At 41.9% G+C, this 19,744-nt stretch overlaps 2 protein-coding genes across 3 annotated transcripts in view; one reads left to right on the forward strand and one right to left on the reverse strand.

Annotated features, from left to right (window-relative positions):
• Positions 1–1,585: 1,585 nt before the first annotated feature.
• On the forward strand, positions 1,586–4,515 carry tmem229a (transmembrane protein 229A). The gene has a single exon (XM_086008751.1). It carries the CDS (start codon positions 1,939–1,941, stop codon positions 3,004–3,006), a length of 1,068 nt encoding a protein of 355 aa, XP_085864877.1. The 5' UTR covers positions 1,586–1,938; the 3' UTR covers positions 3,007–4,515.
• LOC147106048 (ADP-ribosylation factor-like protein 8B-A) overlaps positions 4,207–19,744 on the reverse strand; it is a 157,023-nt gene continuing 141,485 nt past the window's right edge. For both annotated transcript variants that reach the window (XM_086008752.1, XM_086008753.1), the window contains exon 7: positions 4,207–9,281. In XM_086008752.1, coding sequence (XP_085864878.1) covers positions 9,232–9,281 — 50 coding nt within the window. In that variant the 3' untranslated portion in view covers positions 4,207–9,231. The remainder of the gene's footprint in view (positions 9,282–19,744) is intronic.

The following is a 19,744-nucleotide window of genomic DNA, read 5'->3' on the forward strand; positions in this document are numbered from 1 at the left end:
CCAGCTGTCGAATCTGCTCTTCCAAGTAATGTTGGCATGCTTGGGGTTTGGGAAATGTTTTCATCCATTCCTGGGTAGTGCACAGTGACAACCTGCCTATTCTTCCTAGATGTATCCAGAAAGACTTCTGAAATAAAAACAGAAAATGCTGGAAATACTCAGCAGGTCAGGTGGCATCTGTGGAGAGAGAAACAGAGTTAACGTTTCAGGTTGATGACCTTCCATCAGAACTGACAGATACGATTTCAGGGCTTCCATGTACTCAAGTGAGACAACGTCTGATCGCTACACCCCCCCCCCCCCCCCCCCACACTCCAAATAACTGAACTCTTATTGTTCTGTTCATTTGCAATTGTTCTGTTCATTTGCAAAATGCAGGTTTTATCCCACAAACAATGGGATCTAGAGAGAGAGAGAGAGAGAGAGAGAGATCCCCCACTGGCCATTCTTCATGAATGAGCCCAGACAGCGAGTTTCAGCAGGCTGGTTAACCACGGAGGGCTTCACCAACCAACATCTGCACACTCGCACTTCTCAAAGCCAACTACGTAACCTAATAACAATTTCCATTTTTTTAACCATTTTGCAACATGAAATTTAGCATTTTGTAAATAGTTAAAAAGAGCAAGTCTGCATGTATAGAATATTGGCAAAGTGATCTCAATAAAGCAATTTTATTGATGCACGGTGTCCAGTCTTTGGCAAGTAGAACAAAGTTTTCTGAAAACTTCTGTGTTGTGACAGAGAGTTGCCAATCCGGCTTTAAAGGGGTTTTTGTGTGTCTTTCAGTTCTACAAATTGTGTCCAGATTATTAAAAGGCTGGAATAACTAGCAAACGCTTAACGCGTGTATGCAACATTCTTCTGCTGTTTTAACAGAGGTGACACTCCTTTTGAAATAAACAGTTAACACCTCCCGTTCGTTGAGCAGGTGAACATTAGGTACAAGCATTAAGCATTCATTGGCTGATATCGCCAACAATAATTTCTCGCCTGTATATGTTCATCTTTAGAATATAAATAGACATCGATTTAAATCGCTTTCTTCCTCAAAAATCAGATAATCTGCGTGAGGGAAAAGTAAAGCACATCGCATCTTCTTGTTTACAGCAGGATTGCCGCTGAATCCCTGGGAGAATAAAAAAAGCTGTGAATGTTTGACAGGTGAAATTAAACAGATACATTTCCTGGGGGGGGGGGGTTATTTCCTCACAATCCTTGGGACTTATTCCACCAGTCAGATATCTCCACACAATCTGCACCCTGACACTTGATAGTCCCTCTTGGGTTTAAAAAATATATAAATTAAACTCCTGCTGCTGTAGCGAAGGGACGGGATTGCTCGGAGCGAAAGATGAAGGTGGGGGGAAGAGGTTCGGTTCGTGCAAGCGGTTGCACGTTTTAAATAGGGGGGGGGGCTTTACAAAAAATGCGCACACAAATGATGCAAACTGGGGGGAATATTGCATTTCATGCTTATTATTGTCAAGTTGCACAGAATAATTTCCAATCTATTAAAATGTGAAACATGGTAAGTATAGCGGTTTTAACTTGAGGAGGGGGAGATCTTACTGGGGCGAGGGTTATTTAGGGGAAGGAGGGGGAAACTGCACGCATGCAGCTTTAAGAATGGCAGCGTCTGAGGTGGGACGTGTTGGGTTGCTGAGTGGAGACGTTACGTTTGCATTTGCTGGATCTGGTGCATACGGCGAGGTTGCTGCTGCTGTTGCTGGCAGGTAACTGGGGCTGGATGTACAATCAAAGCTCCTAACCTTTGCAGAGGACAGAGAGCGAGATGAGCTAGTCCTTAAACTGGTTATTTGTTTATTTTCAAAGTGTTTAACTCTTTGCAAACAGCAGGCTTTAATCTTAATCTCTCTTGGGGGAGGCGGGAGGACGGGGGGGACGGTGAAAGAGGATTTGCAAAGCTACAAGATCATGAACAGCAAACGACGCGACGCTCAGCGGCTTCTCTCATCGGACCGCCCCGGCCAGAGCAGCAAGCGAAGCCGTCTGCCTCCCTCCTCCTCCTCCTCCCGGCTCAAGGATCTGTCCGGTGCTGAAACCCCCGGCCGCCCCAGCCCGTCGCTGCCCACTTGGATGCGCTTGTATTTCTACGGCATGCACGGCATCACCTTGGACGTCCTGCTGTCCTCGGTCCAGCGCTTCGTCCACACCAGCGACCTGAAGATGCTGGGCTTCTCGTCGCCTTACCTGGGCGTCGTGCACTCGCTCGCTCACTTCGCCCTGGAGAAGCTCTACCTGCAGAAGAGGAACTTCCAAGGGCGCCCTTTGGTCTTCCACCTGGTGCTCTACCCCTCGGTCTACGTGGGCCTGCAGACCCTGGTGGCCAAGCTGGTAGCCGGCCCGGGCCCGGGCTCGGGCTCTTCCCTGCTCACCGTGCTGCTCCACTACCTGCTGGCCCTTTACGACTCGCAGCTCTTCCTCAAGCGGTTCCTGCGGCTGCAGTGCCACCGCACCGAGAGAGGCGGCCGGAGCCCGCTGGCCGAGCGCTTCCCCTCGCCGCAGGGGCTGCCCGACTCCGCGCGCTTCGTCTTTTACGGCATGCACGGCTTCCTGGACGAGATCTTCTTCACTTCCATCTTCAACCTGGTGGAGAAGTCGGACCGCACGCTGCTGGGCCACACGTCGCTCTGGTCCTTCTTCATGTACGGCAGCTGCAGCTTCGTGGTGGAGAAGCTCTACTTCTACCTGCACTACCGCCTGGGCTGGAACACTTGGCAAAGGTTGCCCGTTTACATCCTCTTCATCTACACCTGGGAGTTCACCTGGGGCCTGGGGCTCCGGCACTATGACGCCTGCTCTTGGGATTACTCTCATTACCCTCTTAATTTCATGGGCCTCATCACCTTAATGTACTTGCCGGGATGGATCTTGCTCAGCTACTACCAGGACGTGTTGTCTAACGTGTTACTACGTGTGCATTGTGCCAAGAGCAAAAACTCCAAGACAATCTATACTAATGGGAAAAGTAGAACAGCTTGACTGAGATACCAAGCTTATTTTTAATATCTGAAACTAATGGAGATTTCAATAACGATGGGGATATTTTTTAATATACGACACAGTTACGATTGGATATTTTAGTTTTGGATAAATCTATGAAGAGCGGTAAAACAATAACAACTATGGAACTGATTACAGCCTGCTTTACATTAGATGCATGCTTCCATCTTTCATTTGTAACACTCTTCAAATTGAAAGAGCTTGGTCATTAGCTGCTATTCACTCACTCACACACAAACTATACTTTTCAAAAGTATACTGGGGCCCATTTATGACCAAAAGGTTAAATTCTGAAGATCAAGTTTGTTAAGGCTATAATTCTAGAATCTATTTCCTGCTCTCAATTCGAATGTGTTTGCAGTTTAAACATCACATTAACATCGATTCAGCATCAAACATTGCTTGTGGTGGTATTGTAAGACTCAAGCTATGCTGGGCAGGTCAATTTTATAAATGGCTATTCATGGGCCTCTGCAGGAAGATCACTGCTAACCTGGCTGCTGCTGCAATTCAGACTCCGTTTGGAAATCACTTACTTCTGCCCATTGAGATTAACGGCAGACAATTTTTAAAAAATCAATTTCTATTTTTTAAATTTACCGCTTGGTATCTAGTCAGTAAGAAAAGACGCTGCACGAGACCTTTTAAAATCATGTCATTGATTTAATTTGGGATGAGACAAAGCAGAGTCCCAACAGAATCTAAATGACTGGTGTGGTACAAACCCGACATCCGCACCTTTATCTGAATTTGACACCATCTCAAAGTGAATACTGGAATTACTGTTTCCTACTACTGTACTGTCGCATGTGTTGTGTATATACTTCACAGTATTTGTAGTTAATTAGCCACATCCAGTGGCCAATGGAATGGACAATTGTTTTTGCTAATCAATGAAAGATCCCTCTCTCTGACGAGGGCCACACTTTCACTTTAATATGTTGAATGTTATGATTTGGAATTCCAGTTGGAAGAGCTGTATGTACATTAGTTTTTTCAAATGTTTAATTGTTTTCATTAGCTAGACACTAAATTAATTTTATTAAAACATATCAGGTGTGGATTGTGAAAATAACATTTCAGCTGCTACCTCCTCAAATATCTAGATTTGAACTCCGTCCTTGGCCTGCTCGAAGAACATTAACACTGTTCCTGCGACTGACATGTTAACCACACAAGTTCAATTTTATTACTATACTGTTGTGATTTTATTTGAAGTATATATAATTTTGTTCACAACATTGTTTAATAACAGCCGTGTGTCACTGCAGTATTGGGTTATTACAATACTTTGTTAAAAATCTCTACAATTTTGGCTTCACCTTTGCATATAGTACAGTACAGAGAATAAAACAAGTACTTACTGGTAAAGACTGTAAACATGCTAAGCTAAGGCCACAGTTTAAATCTGTACACTTTTGTGTCAGGCAGCATAAGCAAAAAGTAATCCATACATTTATTTCATATTAAAAACATTATTATACATAACTGAAATAGTAGTGTGAAGTCTGCATTGTACTGGTGCTGCCATGCTTCTACTTGCAGGAGATTCAGGGCTTCCATATTCCGCTGACTTGGGAATTCTAATGGATTAAGTAGAGATTTATGCATTACAAGTGGCAACACTGTTTTGGTATTGTGGCTTGCAACGCTGTATTCTCCTCTCCCTCTGCCCACATCCAAACAAGAATTCAGGTGGGGCAGACACCTTGGCACTGAAGCACGTAAGGTGAAAAAAGTTACAATTCATGGGTGTCAGAAAAATGTTTTTCTTTTAATTCTGAAGTAAAATTTAAGAGAGACTCTTACATCAGTCTTCTGAAACACGTGGATGACTTCTAAAGCTCACTTACACTGTAAATTATCAATACTACCAGTTGTTCTAGTTTAATGTAACATCTTATACGAATTGCTTCACTTTAAAAGTGGGCACAAAATGTAATCTTTGTGACCAACGCACATTCACCATAAAGTTCTAAGGTGCCCACTAGAAATGTAATTTTGCTGACATATTTTCAGGATCCTAGTTGCCTGTCCTTGAATTACAATACGAGGGTTCAGATGACATAAACAACAGTAAGAGTGATTAGTCATCTGAACCCGGAGACAGTATTACTGTATTGTAAATTAACAGCCAACCTCTGCTAACAATGACTGGATAGTGAACATATGATGTTAAACAACATTGACAGCAGCAGGTTCATCCAATGTCATGCTATTAGGTACTGAAAAGCATACCCAATTATTTTGCTCATGAATTCTTGTCTAATCCACAGTTCTATAAATTAGTTCATCATATCCTGAATAGGTTTGTTTCTGTTGATTAACAGTTTACCTTTTGTCCGAGCAATCCAGTAAAACATCCAGTTTTTTAGAATTGAAGAATTAAACTACAAGAATCAGGTTTGCAAATCCTACTTAAAGTATGGGTTTGTCCAGTTATAACAAAACAGTGCTTCAGATTCATCTCAATTTTCAATGACATTACGTTCCATTAAGATGTCGTAGAATTTTTAAGTTTAGTTTGCAAGTATACACCACACCTTACTACCATGTCTCTATCTCTAGGAAATTAATTTTTTTTTATTGTACTTACAAAGATCAAATTGCTCCAGTTAGCACCGTCAGTCTGAGGTACCCAGTCATATTACTGTTGTGTATATACACTTCAAAATTAGGTGGAATATTGAGCATCAGAAGGCCAAAACATTCTTTCAAAATTAAAGCTGATCAAGAAAAGGTGCCTACCAATTTTTAAAATATGTTCAACTCTTGGTTAGAATTATACAGCACAGAAGGAGGCCATTCGGCCCATTGTGCATGTGCCAGCTCTTTGAAAGAGCTATCCGATTAGTGCCAGCCCCCAAGCTCGGTCAAGTTACATAGAATTTACAGCACAGAAACAGGCCATTTGGCCCAACTGGTCTATGCCGGTGTTTATGCTCCACATGAGCCTCCTCCAACCCTATCTGCATAATCCTTCTATTCATTTCTCCCTCACCAGAAGCTGTTTTTATTTAGAAATATTTTTATACCTCAGTTGCCACAGAGGTGTGTGTGTGAGTTTACAATGCAGATACTCCAGGAGAATTTATTGCACATTAAAACTAACGTTTCTGAAAAAATCTTAATGGCAATTGGAAATTTGAAGAAAATTTGTATATTGCATAATGGGATCATCTGTTCCATTCTATGCAGTAGAACAATGCGAATTACCACACCAATATGGCAGATTGGATTGAATGCTTGTGATTCTATTGACCAAAAATGTATTAATATATTGTCAAAAATCCACATTCCTAAACTGAATACAACTGCGACAGCGCAACAGTTGCAATGCAAATTACTAATAGCCATTTTTTATATATATACTGAACAAGCGAACAGAGCTTATTAGAGCTATGTCTCATTTTTTACCTTTATATGGTTAATATACATGCCTCATGGATAAGGCAATCTAAAATATGTTCTATATATAGATAACACAATGAGAAAAAGTGGGATATGCAGTTCTCCTGCAGAAGCAACATGCAGGCGTCAAGAGTCCATGACTGATGAGTAATAAACCCAGCATCCTACTGATATACTCAGTTTAAATGTCACGTATTACAACAGAAAGTATTAAAGTTCAATTTCAATTACAACAGGGCCAGTTACATTGAAGAGTTGGTGGTGTTTCAGGCATCGTGAAGTTGCTGTTATGCCAAGTAATCAAATCATCGTGTTATTTAATTACCATGGAAACAAAAAGTTGATTGACCTATTGTATAAAATAAGATACACAGTAAATGCAGAAAGTATTCTCTTCCCTGCACCTTATAAAATAGCACTAGCCCCTAAATTCTGCTTGGATCGTAGGAATTGGCTTCTTAACTCTCAAAAAAAATTGAATGCTTGTCCTTAACTTTGGCTGGTACTATTTCTATAACTCAACACCTCAGCTTTTGTAAAATTGTTCAAAGAGATTGTATCCCTTTTAATAAATCACAAATTTATAAAATAACTATATTTAGGGTACATCGAATAAATGAAAACTACTTTAAAATGTAAAATCATCCCATGCTTTCAAAGTTTATAGTGATGTAACAATTGTTAAGTTACAGGGTCGATGATTTTTTTTAAATTAGAGGGTCGATGATTTTTTTAAAATTAGATGACAATTGTATTTTACTAGTGGAAAAGGAGAATTGGAGGGGTTTGCTCCACTAAATTCTTTGACCTGAAACGCATTTCATAATTCCGTTTTTAGCACTGGAAAAACTGGTATCAGAAATGCTACATATATTTTCAGTAATCTTTTACATCTCTCATTTTAAAATACAAAACATCTGTCTGTCACTTAGCAAGGGTTAAACTACTGCACTCAGCAACTCATCAAATGTCACCTTGGCCCAGTGCCTCGGAGTCAGAATGTTATAGGTTCAAAACCCATTCCACTTGAGCACATAATCTAGGCCAACACTGAACTGGGGGAGTGGCTGCATTGTCAGAGGTGCCGTCTTTTGATTGAGAAGTTAAGCCGAGGCCCTGCTTAGTCAGGTGGACATAAAAGATCCTATGATGCGAGTTGAAGAGCGAGGAGTTCTCCTGCTGCCCTGGCCAATATTTATCCCTCAATTAACACCACCAAAACAGCTTAAAGGTCTTATTATAAATGCAAGTTTTTAAAAAAATCTTTGCTGAAAGACACCTGCAAGAGGATAGGCTGGACAGAAACAAATCAAGATTTAGAATGTATTCAATTCACTTTTTGCACTGTTGAACAACAGCTGCTAGTCAAGTCTATAGCATAAGAATCAATGTTCACATTGACAATAAAGTCCTTATTTTTTGGTCATCAGTATACCCATGCTCCTTCGGGTAATGCCATAACAAAAAAAAAATCACAGGGACTAAGATGACAAGCAGGTCACATGTGCTCCGTACAGTTATCACAAATTAAATGTTCTTTCAAGACTTCCCAGTGGAAGAAAATACAGGGACTGAAATGTGAAGTGGATGGCAGCGTGTCTGTTACTGTAAAAGAACACGGCCGTATCGAATAGATCTTGATTACAGTCTTGTTGGAGTGATGTAGCGGATTCTCATCTAAAGACAATGTTGACATCAAACTGTACTAAAACTTCCTTCTCACTATGTACATACCAACTTGGGGCAGGCTACGACCATCAGACTGCACTGGTTTGCAAGCAATTGTTGGAATGCATTTCAAGTGTGCTCTTATTCTGATACAACTTAGATGCCACCATGTTACACTTTGTGGTGTCTGATGTTGTCAAGTGTCCCGTAGCTATTAAAACATTTATAGCAGGCCTATCTGGTGCTGTTCTCACATTGAGGTTCATGGAATACAAGCTGAAATTAGTAATGGTGCACTAGACTGACGAGCAATAAAATCAATCTCCAGTCTTCTTTCAATATAGTATCAACTCGTTAGGTTATGTTTATGGCTCACAACTTATTTGCATTCATAAAAGATGAGAGTAAAGAAATTTAAATTAAATTATGAAGAAAAAGCTCGGTGGATTTTCTTGCCGCACTGTGGATGTAGATGCTGCTCGAGGGGGGAAAAATTTGAAAGAGCTATCTTCAGTGTTAGTATTAAAGTGCAATCCATATCAGTGTCAAAATGGGGAAATGAAGGCATCCCTACCAATCAACAAAATCTTGCTAGCCTGCTCCTGTCTCCACACTCTGTCTCAATATGATTATTTTTAACATTGCAGGAGCATGTCTTCATTAGTGTTCAAGCAATCCGTAGTTATTTTAAATAGTGCTGTGCATTTTTGATCAGTAATCTTACATAGAAATACTGCACTATATGAATACACCACATGCAAAATGAAAAATACACAACCAGGATAGCAGCCTGTTAAAAAAGGTTATAGGCAGGTTTTTTTTTAGTTTTTTTTTTTTACAGAGGCATCATTCAAATAATGAAGCCATGTGTCTGAGGCTTACAGAAATGGTTTATGATTACTCTGCATTACTGTTGAATGGCACAAATTAATTTTCTTTTTAAATGTAAAAAAATGACCTAAAGTCAGAGAGGAACACAAAGAAGAAATCTTAGAGTCCATGTTAACAGGAACTGGGGTTGAAAGACTCAGTCCCAGCTGAGTTAGGCTTTGCTCTTCCATACTTCTTTCCAAGGTACATAGGATGGGTAGGCTGTTTACAATCTTCTGCAAAGCGAGACCAACCTCAGCAACGCCTCGATTTGGAGTGCTGAATAAGCCACTGTAGTGTAATGTCTGCAAGGACACAATTTAAGATAGGGATTACAGCATCTTGTCACTGGTCACATTTCATAAACAGGAGAGAAGATTATTGATTACATCCATATCAGGATCACTTTGTCCTTGACATTCTTCAATGTACACAAGTACTCTGGAAAGCGACTGAAGGGTCTTAGACTTGTGCTGTACAATGTTTCAAGTGTTTTATTTGTCCAAAGACAAAACTATTCATGAAAATGGAAGGATTTAGTAAATTGCTGATGGTGCCTTTCTTTAAAGCAGCTTATTTTGTTTTTACAATCATTGTAACCATTTTAAAATCTAAATAGATAAATTAGGTTGACTTAACAGTGGTTGATATAGTGAGCCCCCACTCGATGCAGTTATGTGCAGTGAAAATCACACATAGACAAACATGATGAGCAGCTCCTACCTCAAGCTCTAAATGAAGCATTATACATACTAAACAACTGATCCATCTCTACTATTGTATACACAAGCACTCGTGCACACACTGAGAAAATGAATGGAAACGTAAATGAGTGAAACCATTCTTCTATGCTTGCTCTTTTATGTTGGTTGTGAAGAAAGCAGCAAGCAAATCTCATTTATAATTTAAAAGTGGGAAAAAAGAACAAATGCCTGCCCTTGGACCGACCCCTGAAGCTCATCTCAGTTCAGCCCAAAATCAGCAGTATGTAACCTAAAACCAGAGAGTCTGGTCTTAAACAGTTCAACACAAGTACCTCTCCAATGAAAAGTGTATTTCCATGAAATCCTCTTAGTATAAATATATATTTCATAATTCCATTTGTAACAAGCAGTCAAATGGAATTATATAGGTTACAAACAGACATTTTCCATCTTTTGCCGATTTTAAAATATGAAACCTTAATCGTCCAGCCTCAGCAACAAAAAAACCCTGCTATTGCCACAAATGCTGCGGGGTGAAAGGTCATCTGAAGGGTACCTGCAGGAGGACTTCCAAAAGGCATTTGACAAGGTGCCACACAAAAGATTACTGCACAAGATAAAAAAATCACAGGATTGGGGGTAATATACTGGCATGGGTGGAAGATTGGCTATCTAACAGAAAACAAAGAGTTGGGATAAATGGTTCATTCTCGGGTTGGCAATCAGTGACTAGTGGTGTTCCGCAGGGGTCAGTGCTGGGACCCCAACTCTTTACAATCTATATTAACGATTTGGAGGAGGGGACCAAGTGCAACGTATCCAAGTTTGCCGATGATACAAAGATGGGAGGGAAAGCAGTGAGTGAGGAGGACATAAAAAACCTGCAAAAGGGAATACACAGGCTAGGTGAGTGGGCAGAAGTTTGGCAGATGGAATATAATGTTGGAAAGTGTGAGGTTATGCACTTTGGCAGAAAAAAATCAAAGAGCAAGTTATTATCTAAATGGAGAGAAAGTGCTACAGTACAAAGGGATCTGGGGGTCCTGGTGCATGAAACACAGAAGGTTAGTGTGCAGATACAGCAGGTGATCAGGAAGGCCAATGGAATCTTGGCTTTTATTGCAAAGGGGATGGAGTATAAAAGCAGGGAAGTCTTGCTTCAGTTATACAGGGTACTGGTGAGGCCACACCTGGAATATTGCGTAGTTTTGGTTTCCATATTTAAGAAAAGATATACTTGCTCTCGAGGCAGTTCAGAGAAGGTTCACTCGGTTGATTCCAGAGATGAGGGGGTTGACTTATGAGGAAAGGTTGAGTAGGTTGGGCCTCTACTCATTGGAATTCAGAAGAATGAGAGGCGATCTTATCGAAACATATAAGATTGTGAGGGGGCTTGATCGGGTGGATGCGGGGAGGATGTTTCCACTGATGGGTGAGACTAGAACTAGGGGGCATAATCTTAGAATAAGGGGCTGCCATTTCAAAACTGAGATGAGGAGAAACTTCTTCACTCAGAGGGTAGTAAAATCTATGGAATTTGCTACCTCAGAGAGCTGTGGAAGCTGCGACATTAAATAAATTTAAAACGGAGATAGAGTTTCCTAGCTGATAAGGGAATTAGGGGTTACGGGGAGCGGGCAGGGAAGTGGACGTGAGTCTAGGTTCGGATCAGTCATGATCCTATTGAATGGCGGAGCAGGCCCGAGGGGCCGTATGGCCTACTCCTGCTCCTACTTCTTATGTCAGGTTGGAAATATTTCCTTCTTAGTGTTTTGGAGTATTTTCAGATATTTGCCAGAGTCTAAAGATTTAAGAGATTTTGTCTGCTCCATAAGCTACTTAATTTGGGTTTTGTAAATTCTAAACCTGCCAGAAACAAGAAAAAGAGCAACATCAAACACCTTCAGGAAAGGAGTAGCACACTGGAGCACTATCATGTGACACTACTGAGTGGGGGAGGGAAACCTGTTCCCTTCCTCTGCTCTGCTGAGTTCTCGATCTGTGCCGCATTGCTGTAAGGAGGCAGCAAGCAGAGGCCAGGGATCAAATTGGAGCACAATTTCTCTCCCTCCCCCTTCAGTCTGTACTCGTACACTGTGGTTCGCCAACAACGTTTATGTGAGAGGCAGGGGACACATGCAAACACCAAGACACTCTGGAGGGCTCCTGTCCTAACGTCCAAAAGACAGTGTAAGCTACCCGAAGAAAAAAGCATTCATCATTTGCAGAAAATAGCCTAGTATTATTTTACTGCTGGCAGTAAACCATTTAAAATAAATGGGTTACCAATGGAATTCAAATAATACTGATGAGCTATTGTTTCAGAGCAACAGAAAAACATGATAAGTTGACCAATACCCAAAAATATATATTGACATACTGGCAAAATATGATGGATCTGCATCCCCGCCACCTCTCTTTTATGCCCAGGGATTACCTTTGTGAAAACCAAGATCATACGCCCTCTGGTTGTTGGCTTAGAGTGGCACTGGCAAAGTTGCTCTTGCTAGAAGTTTACGTTGCCTAGGCAGGCAATAGCGATTTCATACACAGAAAAAACAGCTCTCCATAAAAAGTATTGTTCGAAAAAGGAAAAGAAATGTAATTATAAATGTCCCTATATAGAGAGAACATGTACATAAGAACATAAGAAATAAGAGCAGGAGTAGGCCATGTGGCCCCTTGAGCCTGCTCCACCATTCAATAAGATCATGGCTGATCATCGACCTCAACTCCACTTTCCTACCCAATCTCCATATCCCTTGATTCCCCTAGAGTCCAAAAATCTATCTCAGCCTTGAATATACTCGAAGACTCAGCATTCACAGCCCTCTGGGGCAGAGAATGCCAAAGATTCACAACCCTCAGTGAAGAAATTCCTCCTCATCTCAGTCTTAAATGGCCGACCTCTTATCCTGAGACTATGCCCCCTAGTTCTAGACACTCCAGCCAGGGGAAACAACCTCTCAGCATCTACCCTGTGTGGTTTCCATTGTGTCAAACTGTGAAGGGAATGAAAAGATCAGGTGACCTTGTCAAAAATCAGCTGAAAACCCAATGAAATGCCATAGAACAGCGAACGGTCATGATGGAGAAATGTACAGGAAGTAACTAAAGTTCAGAAGATTTTCTATGGGATCAAACAAAAGTACATTTTATGAGTCAAATAAACCAAAAAGTACTTGGTATACATTTCAGTTCTCAGACTATTCACTATAATGTGTAAAGGAGGAAAGAAAGAACATAGGAGGCCGTCATTCGGCCCATCTCTTTGAAAGAGCTCTCCAATTAGTCCCACTCCTCTGCTCTTTCCCCATAGCCCTGCAAATTTTCCCCCTTCAATTAATTATCCAATTCCCTTCTGAAAGTTATTATTGAATCTGCTTCTGCCACCCTTCCAGGCAGTGTATTTCAGATTATAACAACTCGTTGTGCAAATTTACCCCCCCCAGCCATGTTGCCTCTGGCTCTTTTGCCAATTACCTTAAATCTGTGACCTCTGGTTACTGACCCTTCCGCCATTTGAAACAGTTTCTCCTTATTTACTCTATCAAAACCCTTCAAGATTTTGATGACCTCTATCAAATCTCCCCATAATCTTCTCTGCTCCAAGAACAACCACCCCAGTTTCTCTAGTCTCTCCATGTAACTGAAATCCCTCATCCCTGATACCATTCCAGTAAATCTCCTCTGCACCCTCTCCAAGACCTTGACATCCTTCCTAAATTGCGGTGCCCAGAATTGGCCACAATACTCCAGCTGGGACCTAACCAGTGTTGTATAAAGTTTTAGCGTAACTTCCCTGCTTTTGTACTCTATGTTTCTATTTATAAAGCCATGGATCCCGTATGCCTTTTTAACAGCCTTCTCAACTTGTCCTGCCACCTTCAAAGATTTGTGTACATACACCCCCAGGTTTCTCAGTTCCATCTGTCTTCACTAAAGAGAATTTAAAATTGTATCATCTACTTTATATTGCTTCTCCTCATTCTTCCGACCAAAATGAATTACTTCACACTTCTCTGTGGTAAATTTCATCTGCCATGTGTCTGCTCATTTCACCAGTCTGTCTATGCGCTCCTGGAGTCTGTTACTATCCTCCTCACTGTTCACTACACTTCTGAGTTTCGTGTCATCTAAAAACTTTGAAATTATGCCCTGTATATCCAAGTCCAGGTCATGTAATATATATCAAAAAGAGCAGTGGTTCCAACAGCAACTCTTAGGGGACACCACTGAACACATCCCTCCAGTCTAAAAAACAACCGCTCACCACTACTCTCTGCCCCTTAGTCAATTACATATCTATGCAGCCACTGCCCCTTTAATCCCATGGGCTTCAATTTTTCTAAAGTCTATTACACAAAAGATTATTGCTTAAGATAAAAAATCACGGGATTGGGGGTAATATTCTGGCATGGATAGAGGATTGGCTATCTAACAGAAGGCAGAGAGTTGGGATAAATGGTTCATTCTCAGACTGGCAATCAGTAACTAGTGGTGTTCCGCAGGGGTCAGTGCTGGGTCCCCAACTCTTTACAATCTATATTAACGATTTGGAGGAGGGGACCGAGTGTAACATATCAAAGTTTGCAGATGATACTAAGATGGGAGGGAAAGTAGTGCGTGAGGAGGACATAAAAAACCTGCAAGGGGACATAGACAGGCTAAGTAAGTGGGCAGAGATTTGGCAGATGGAATACAATACTGGAAAGTGTGAGGTTATGCACTTTGGCAGGAAAAATCGTAGAGCAAGTTATTATCTTAATGGCAAGAAACTGGAAAGTACTGAAGTACAAAGGGATCTGGGGGTCCTGGTGCACGAAACTCAAAAGGTTAGTATGCAGGTGCAGCAAGTGATTAAGAAGGCCAATGGAATGTTGGCTTTCATTGCTAGGGGGATAGAATATAAAAATAGGGAGGTATTGCTTCAGTTGTACAAGGTATTGGTGAGACCGCACCTGGAATACTGCGTACAGTTTTGGTGTCCATACTTAAGAAAGGACACACTTGCTCTCGAGTCAGTACAAAGAAGGTTCACTCGGTTAATCCCGGGGATGAGGGGATGGACATATGAGGAGAGGTTAAGTAGATTGGGACTCTACTCATTGGAGTTCAGAAGAATGAGAGGCAATCTTATTGAAACATATAAGATTGTGAAGGGGTTGGATCGGGTGGATGCGGGGAAGATGTTCCCGATGATGGGTGAAACTAGAACTAGGGGGCATAGTCTTAGAATAAGGGGCTGCTCTTTCAAAACTGAGATGAGGAGGAACTACTTCACTCAGAGGGTGGTAGGTCCATGGAATATGCTGCCCCAAAAAGCTGTAGAAGCTACATCATTACATAAATTTAAGACAGAAATAGACAGTTTCCTAGAAGTAAAGGGAATTAAGGGTTACGGGGAGCGGGCAGGAATTTGGACATGAGTCTAGGTTCGGATCGGTCATGGCCCTGTGGGTAGCGGAGCGGGCCCAGGGGCCGTGTAGCCTAATCCTGCTCCTATTTCGTGTGTCTAATTCTGTTAGATTCAGGAGATGGTTCTGTGATAGTGGATTGGCGGTTAGGATCAGATCAGCCATGATCTTATTCAATGGCGGAGCAGGCTCGAGGGGCCGTTTGGCCTGCTCCTATTTCTTATGTTCTTATGTTCTTATGTGGTACTTTATCAAACGCAGTTTTGAAAGTCCATATATACATCAACCGCACTAGCCTCATCAACCTTCTCCATTACTTCATCAAAGAAGTCAATCAAGTTAGTCAAACATGATGTGTCTTTAACAAATCCACGCTGGCTTTCATTTATCAACCCATATTTTTCCAAATGCAATTAATTTCTTCCGGATTATTGTCTCTAAAAGTTTCCCCACCACCGATGTTCAGCTGACTGGCCTGTCGTTACTGGGTTTATTCCTCTCCCCTTTTTTGAACGTAACATTTGCAATCCTCCAGTCCTCCGACACCACGCCCTTTTCCAAGGAGGATTGGAAGATTGTGGCCAGAGCCTCCGCAATTTCCACCCTTATTTCCCGTCAATTAAGGATGCATTCCATCCAGACCGGGTGACTTTTTAAGTACCTCTTTATTTTTATCCTATCCAATTTCTCTACTACCTCATCCTTGACTACCCTTTTACTATTTATATGTTTATAAAAGACTTTTAGGTTCTCTCTTATGTTACCCGCTAATCTATTCTCAAAAAGCTCTCTTTTTCAGTTCTGCTCTGTTCTTTTATTTATTCAGCTTGGTTCTCCACTGAATTATGAACCTGACATCATAAATGTCCTCTTTCTGTTTCATTTTAATCGCTATATCTTTCATTCAGGGAGCTCTAGCTTTGGATGCCCTTCCTTTCCCCCTGATGGGAATGTGTCCACACTGTACACGAACCATTTCCTCTTTGAAGGACTTGCATTGCTCATTTACTGTTTTACCTGCCAATTTTTGACTCCAATCCACCTGGGCCAACTCACTGAAATTAGCTCTTTCAGTTGAGTATTTTCATATTTTATTTTTCCTTGACCTTTCTAAAACTACTCTAAATCTAATGACATTGTGATCACTGTTTCCCAAATGTGCCCCCCACTGACAGCTGCTCCACTTGCCCCACTCCACTTCATTCCCCAGAATTAGATCCAGCACTGCTTCCTTCCTCGTTGGGCCGGAAACATACTGATTAAGAAAGTTCTCTTCTACAAATTTTAGGAATTCCTCCCCCTCTTTGTTCTTTACACTGTTATTTTCCCCAGTCTATATTAGGATAATTGAAGTCCTCCATTATCACTACACTAAAGTTCATACACCTTTCTGCAATTTGCCCCTCTATCTCCTTCCCATTATTTGATGGCCGATAGTATACACCCAGTAGCATAATAGCTCCTCGAATTTTCCTTAATTCTAACCAAATAGATTCTAACATGGAAGATAGGAGCAGGAGTAGGCCATTTGGCCCCTCGAGCCTGTTCCGCCATTCAATGAGATCATGGCTGATCATCCAAATTCAGTACCCTGTCCCTGCTTTCTCCCCATATCCCTTGATCCCTTTAGCCTTAAGAAATATATCTAACTCCTTCTTGAATATATTTAATGAATTGGCCTGAACTGCCTTCTGTGGTAGAGAATTCCACAGGTTCACCACTCTCTGGGTGAAGAAATTCCTCCTCATCTCAGTCCGAAATGGCTTACCCCTTATCCTTAGACTGTAACCCCTGGTTCTGGACTCGCCCGCCATCGAGAACATCCTTCCTGCATTTAGTCTGTCTACTCCTGTTAGAATTTCATAAGCTTCAATGAGATCCCCTCTCATTCTTCTAAACTCTAGCGAATATAAGCCTAATCGACCCAATCTCTCTTCATACGTCATTCCTGCCATCCCAGGTATCAGTCTGGTGAATCTTCGCTGCACTCTCTCCATGGCAAGAACATCCTTCCTCAGATAAGGTGACCAAAACTGCACACAATACTCAAGGTGTGGTCTCACCAAGGCCTTGTACAACTGCAGCAAGATATTCTTGCTCCTGTACTCGAATCCTCTCGCTAGGAAGGCCAACATACCATTTGCCTTCTTAACTGTCTGCTGCACCTGCATGCTTACCTTCAGCGACTAGCGCACAAGGACACCCAGATCTCATTGCACTTCCCCTTTTCCCAACCTATTGCCATTCAGATAATAATCTGCCTTCCTGTTTTTGCCACCAAAGTGGATAACCTCGCATTTATCCACATTATACTGCATTTGCCATGCATCTGCCCAATCACCCAACCTGTCCAAATCATACTGGAGTTTCTCTGCATCCTCCTCACAGCACACACGCCCACCCAGCTTTGTGTTGTCTGCAAACTTGGAGATATTACATCTTGTTCCCTCGTCTAGATCATTTATATATATTGTGAATAGCTGGGGTCCTAGCACCAATCCCTGTGGTACCCCACTAGTCACTGCCTGCCACTCGGAAAAAGACCCGTTTATTCCAACTGTTTGCTTCCTGTCTGCCAACCAGTTCTCTATCCAAGACAGTACCTTACCCCCAATCCCATGTGCTTTAGCTTTGCACGCTAATCTCTTATGCGGGACCTTATCGAAAGCCTTCTGAAAGTCCAAATACACCACATCCACTGGTTCTCCCTTATCTATTCTACCAGTTACATCCTCAAAAAATTCCAGTAGATTAGTCAAGCATGATTTACCTTTCGTAAATCCATGTTGACTTTGTCCGATCCTGTCACTGTTTTCCAAGTGCTCTGCTATTACATCTTTTATAATAGACTCTAGCATTTTCCCCACTACCAATGTCAGGCTTACCGGTCTATAATTCCCCATTTTCTCTCTACCACCCTTTTTAAATAGTGGGGTTACATTAGCTATCCTCCAATCCCTGGGAACTGTTCCAGAGTCTATAGAATTTTGGAAGATGACCATCTACTATTTCTCGGGCCACTTCCTTAAGTACCCTAGGATGTAGATTATCAGGCCCTGGGGAGTTATCGGCCTTCAATCCCGTCAATTTCCCTAACACCATTTCCCTACAAATAGTGATTTAATTCAATTCCTCCCTCTCATCTATGTTCCCCGATATCTCTGGGAGGTTATTTGTGTCCTCCTTTGTGAAGACAGAACCAAAGTATATATTTAATTGGTCTGCCATTTCTTTGTTCCCCATTATAAATTCCCGATTCTGACTGCAAGGGACCTACGCTTGACTTCACCAATCTTTTTCTCTTCACATATTTATAGAAGCTTTTACAGTCAGTTTTTATGTTCCCTGCAAGCTTACTCTCATAATCTATTTTCCCCCTCTTAATTAATCCCTTTGTCCTCCTTTGCTGAATCCTAAACTGCTCCCAATCCTCAGGTTTGCTGCTTTTTCTGGCCAAATTATATGTCCTCTCCTTGCATCTTATGCTATCCCTAATTTCCCTTGTTAGCCACGGTTGAGTCACCTGTTTTGTTTTATTTTTATGCCAAACAGGGATGAACAAATTCTGTAGTTCATCCATGCGATCTTTAAATGTTTGCCATTGCCTATCCACTGTCAACCCTTTAAGTAACGTTCCCCAATCCATCCTAGCCAACTCGTGCCTCATACCATTGTAGTTTCCTTTATTTAAATTCAGGACCTTAGTTTCTGAGTCAACTACTTCACTCTCCATTTTAATGAAGAGTTCCATCATATTATGATCGCTCCTCCCCAAGGGGCCTTGCACAACAAGATTGTTAATTAATCCGTTCTCATTACATAATACCCAGTCTAAGATGGCCTGATCTCTTGTTGGTTCCTCGACATATTGGTCCAGGAAACCATCCCGTTTACACTCCAGAAATTCCTCCTCCACAGTATTGTTACTAATTTGGTTAGCTTTGAACCTTCAAGTACATCATCCTTATTTACTGCTGTAACAGTATCTGCGATCAATACTGTCAAATTAGTTTAAACCCTCCTCCATAGCACCAGTTAGCCTACCCATGAGGACATTCGTCCCAGCTCTGTTGAGGTGCAACCCATCCATTTTATACAGGTCTCTCCTGCCCCAGAACTGGTCCCAATGCCCCAGGAATCTGAAGCCCTCCCTCCTGCACCACTTCTCCAGCCACATGCTAACATGGCTTATCTTACTGCTTCTATAATCACTAGCATGTGGCACTGGGAGTAATCCTGTGCCGCCCCCCCCCCCCCATGCAGTCATTTTCCCCATGGTGCCGTGGATGTACTCTAGACTGCAGTCCCTCGAGGTGTCGTCACCTTCACTGGTATTCAATGCTGAAAACTGGTTTGAGAGTGACACACTCCCAGAGGATTCCTGTACTGCCTGCCTCTTCCTAACCTGTCGGATGGCCACCCACTTACTATCCTCCTGAACTCTCTGTGGCTGCAGGGTGATCACCTCCTGGAACGTGTGATCCAGGAAATTCTCACCCTCCCGCATGCACTGCAGTGACTCCAGCCCCACCTCAATCTCAGAAACCCTATGCTCGAGTTCGAGCAGCTCTGAGGCACTTTCTGCTCACGTGGTTATCCATGACATATGGAACATCCTGGTGTTCCCATATGGCACAGGAATTTCAG

The sequence above is a fragment of the Somniosus microcephalus genome, chromosome 16 (genome assembly GCF_052327205.1).
Source record: "Somniosus microcephalus isolate GS21.2 chromosome 16, FLI_Smic_1.0, whole genome shotgun sequence".
NCBI lineage: Eukaryota > Metazoa > Chordata > Chondrichthyes > Squaliformes > Somniosidae > Somniosus > Somniosus microcephalus.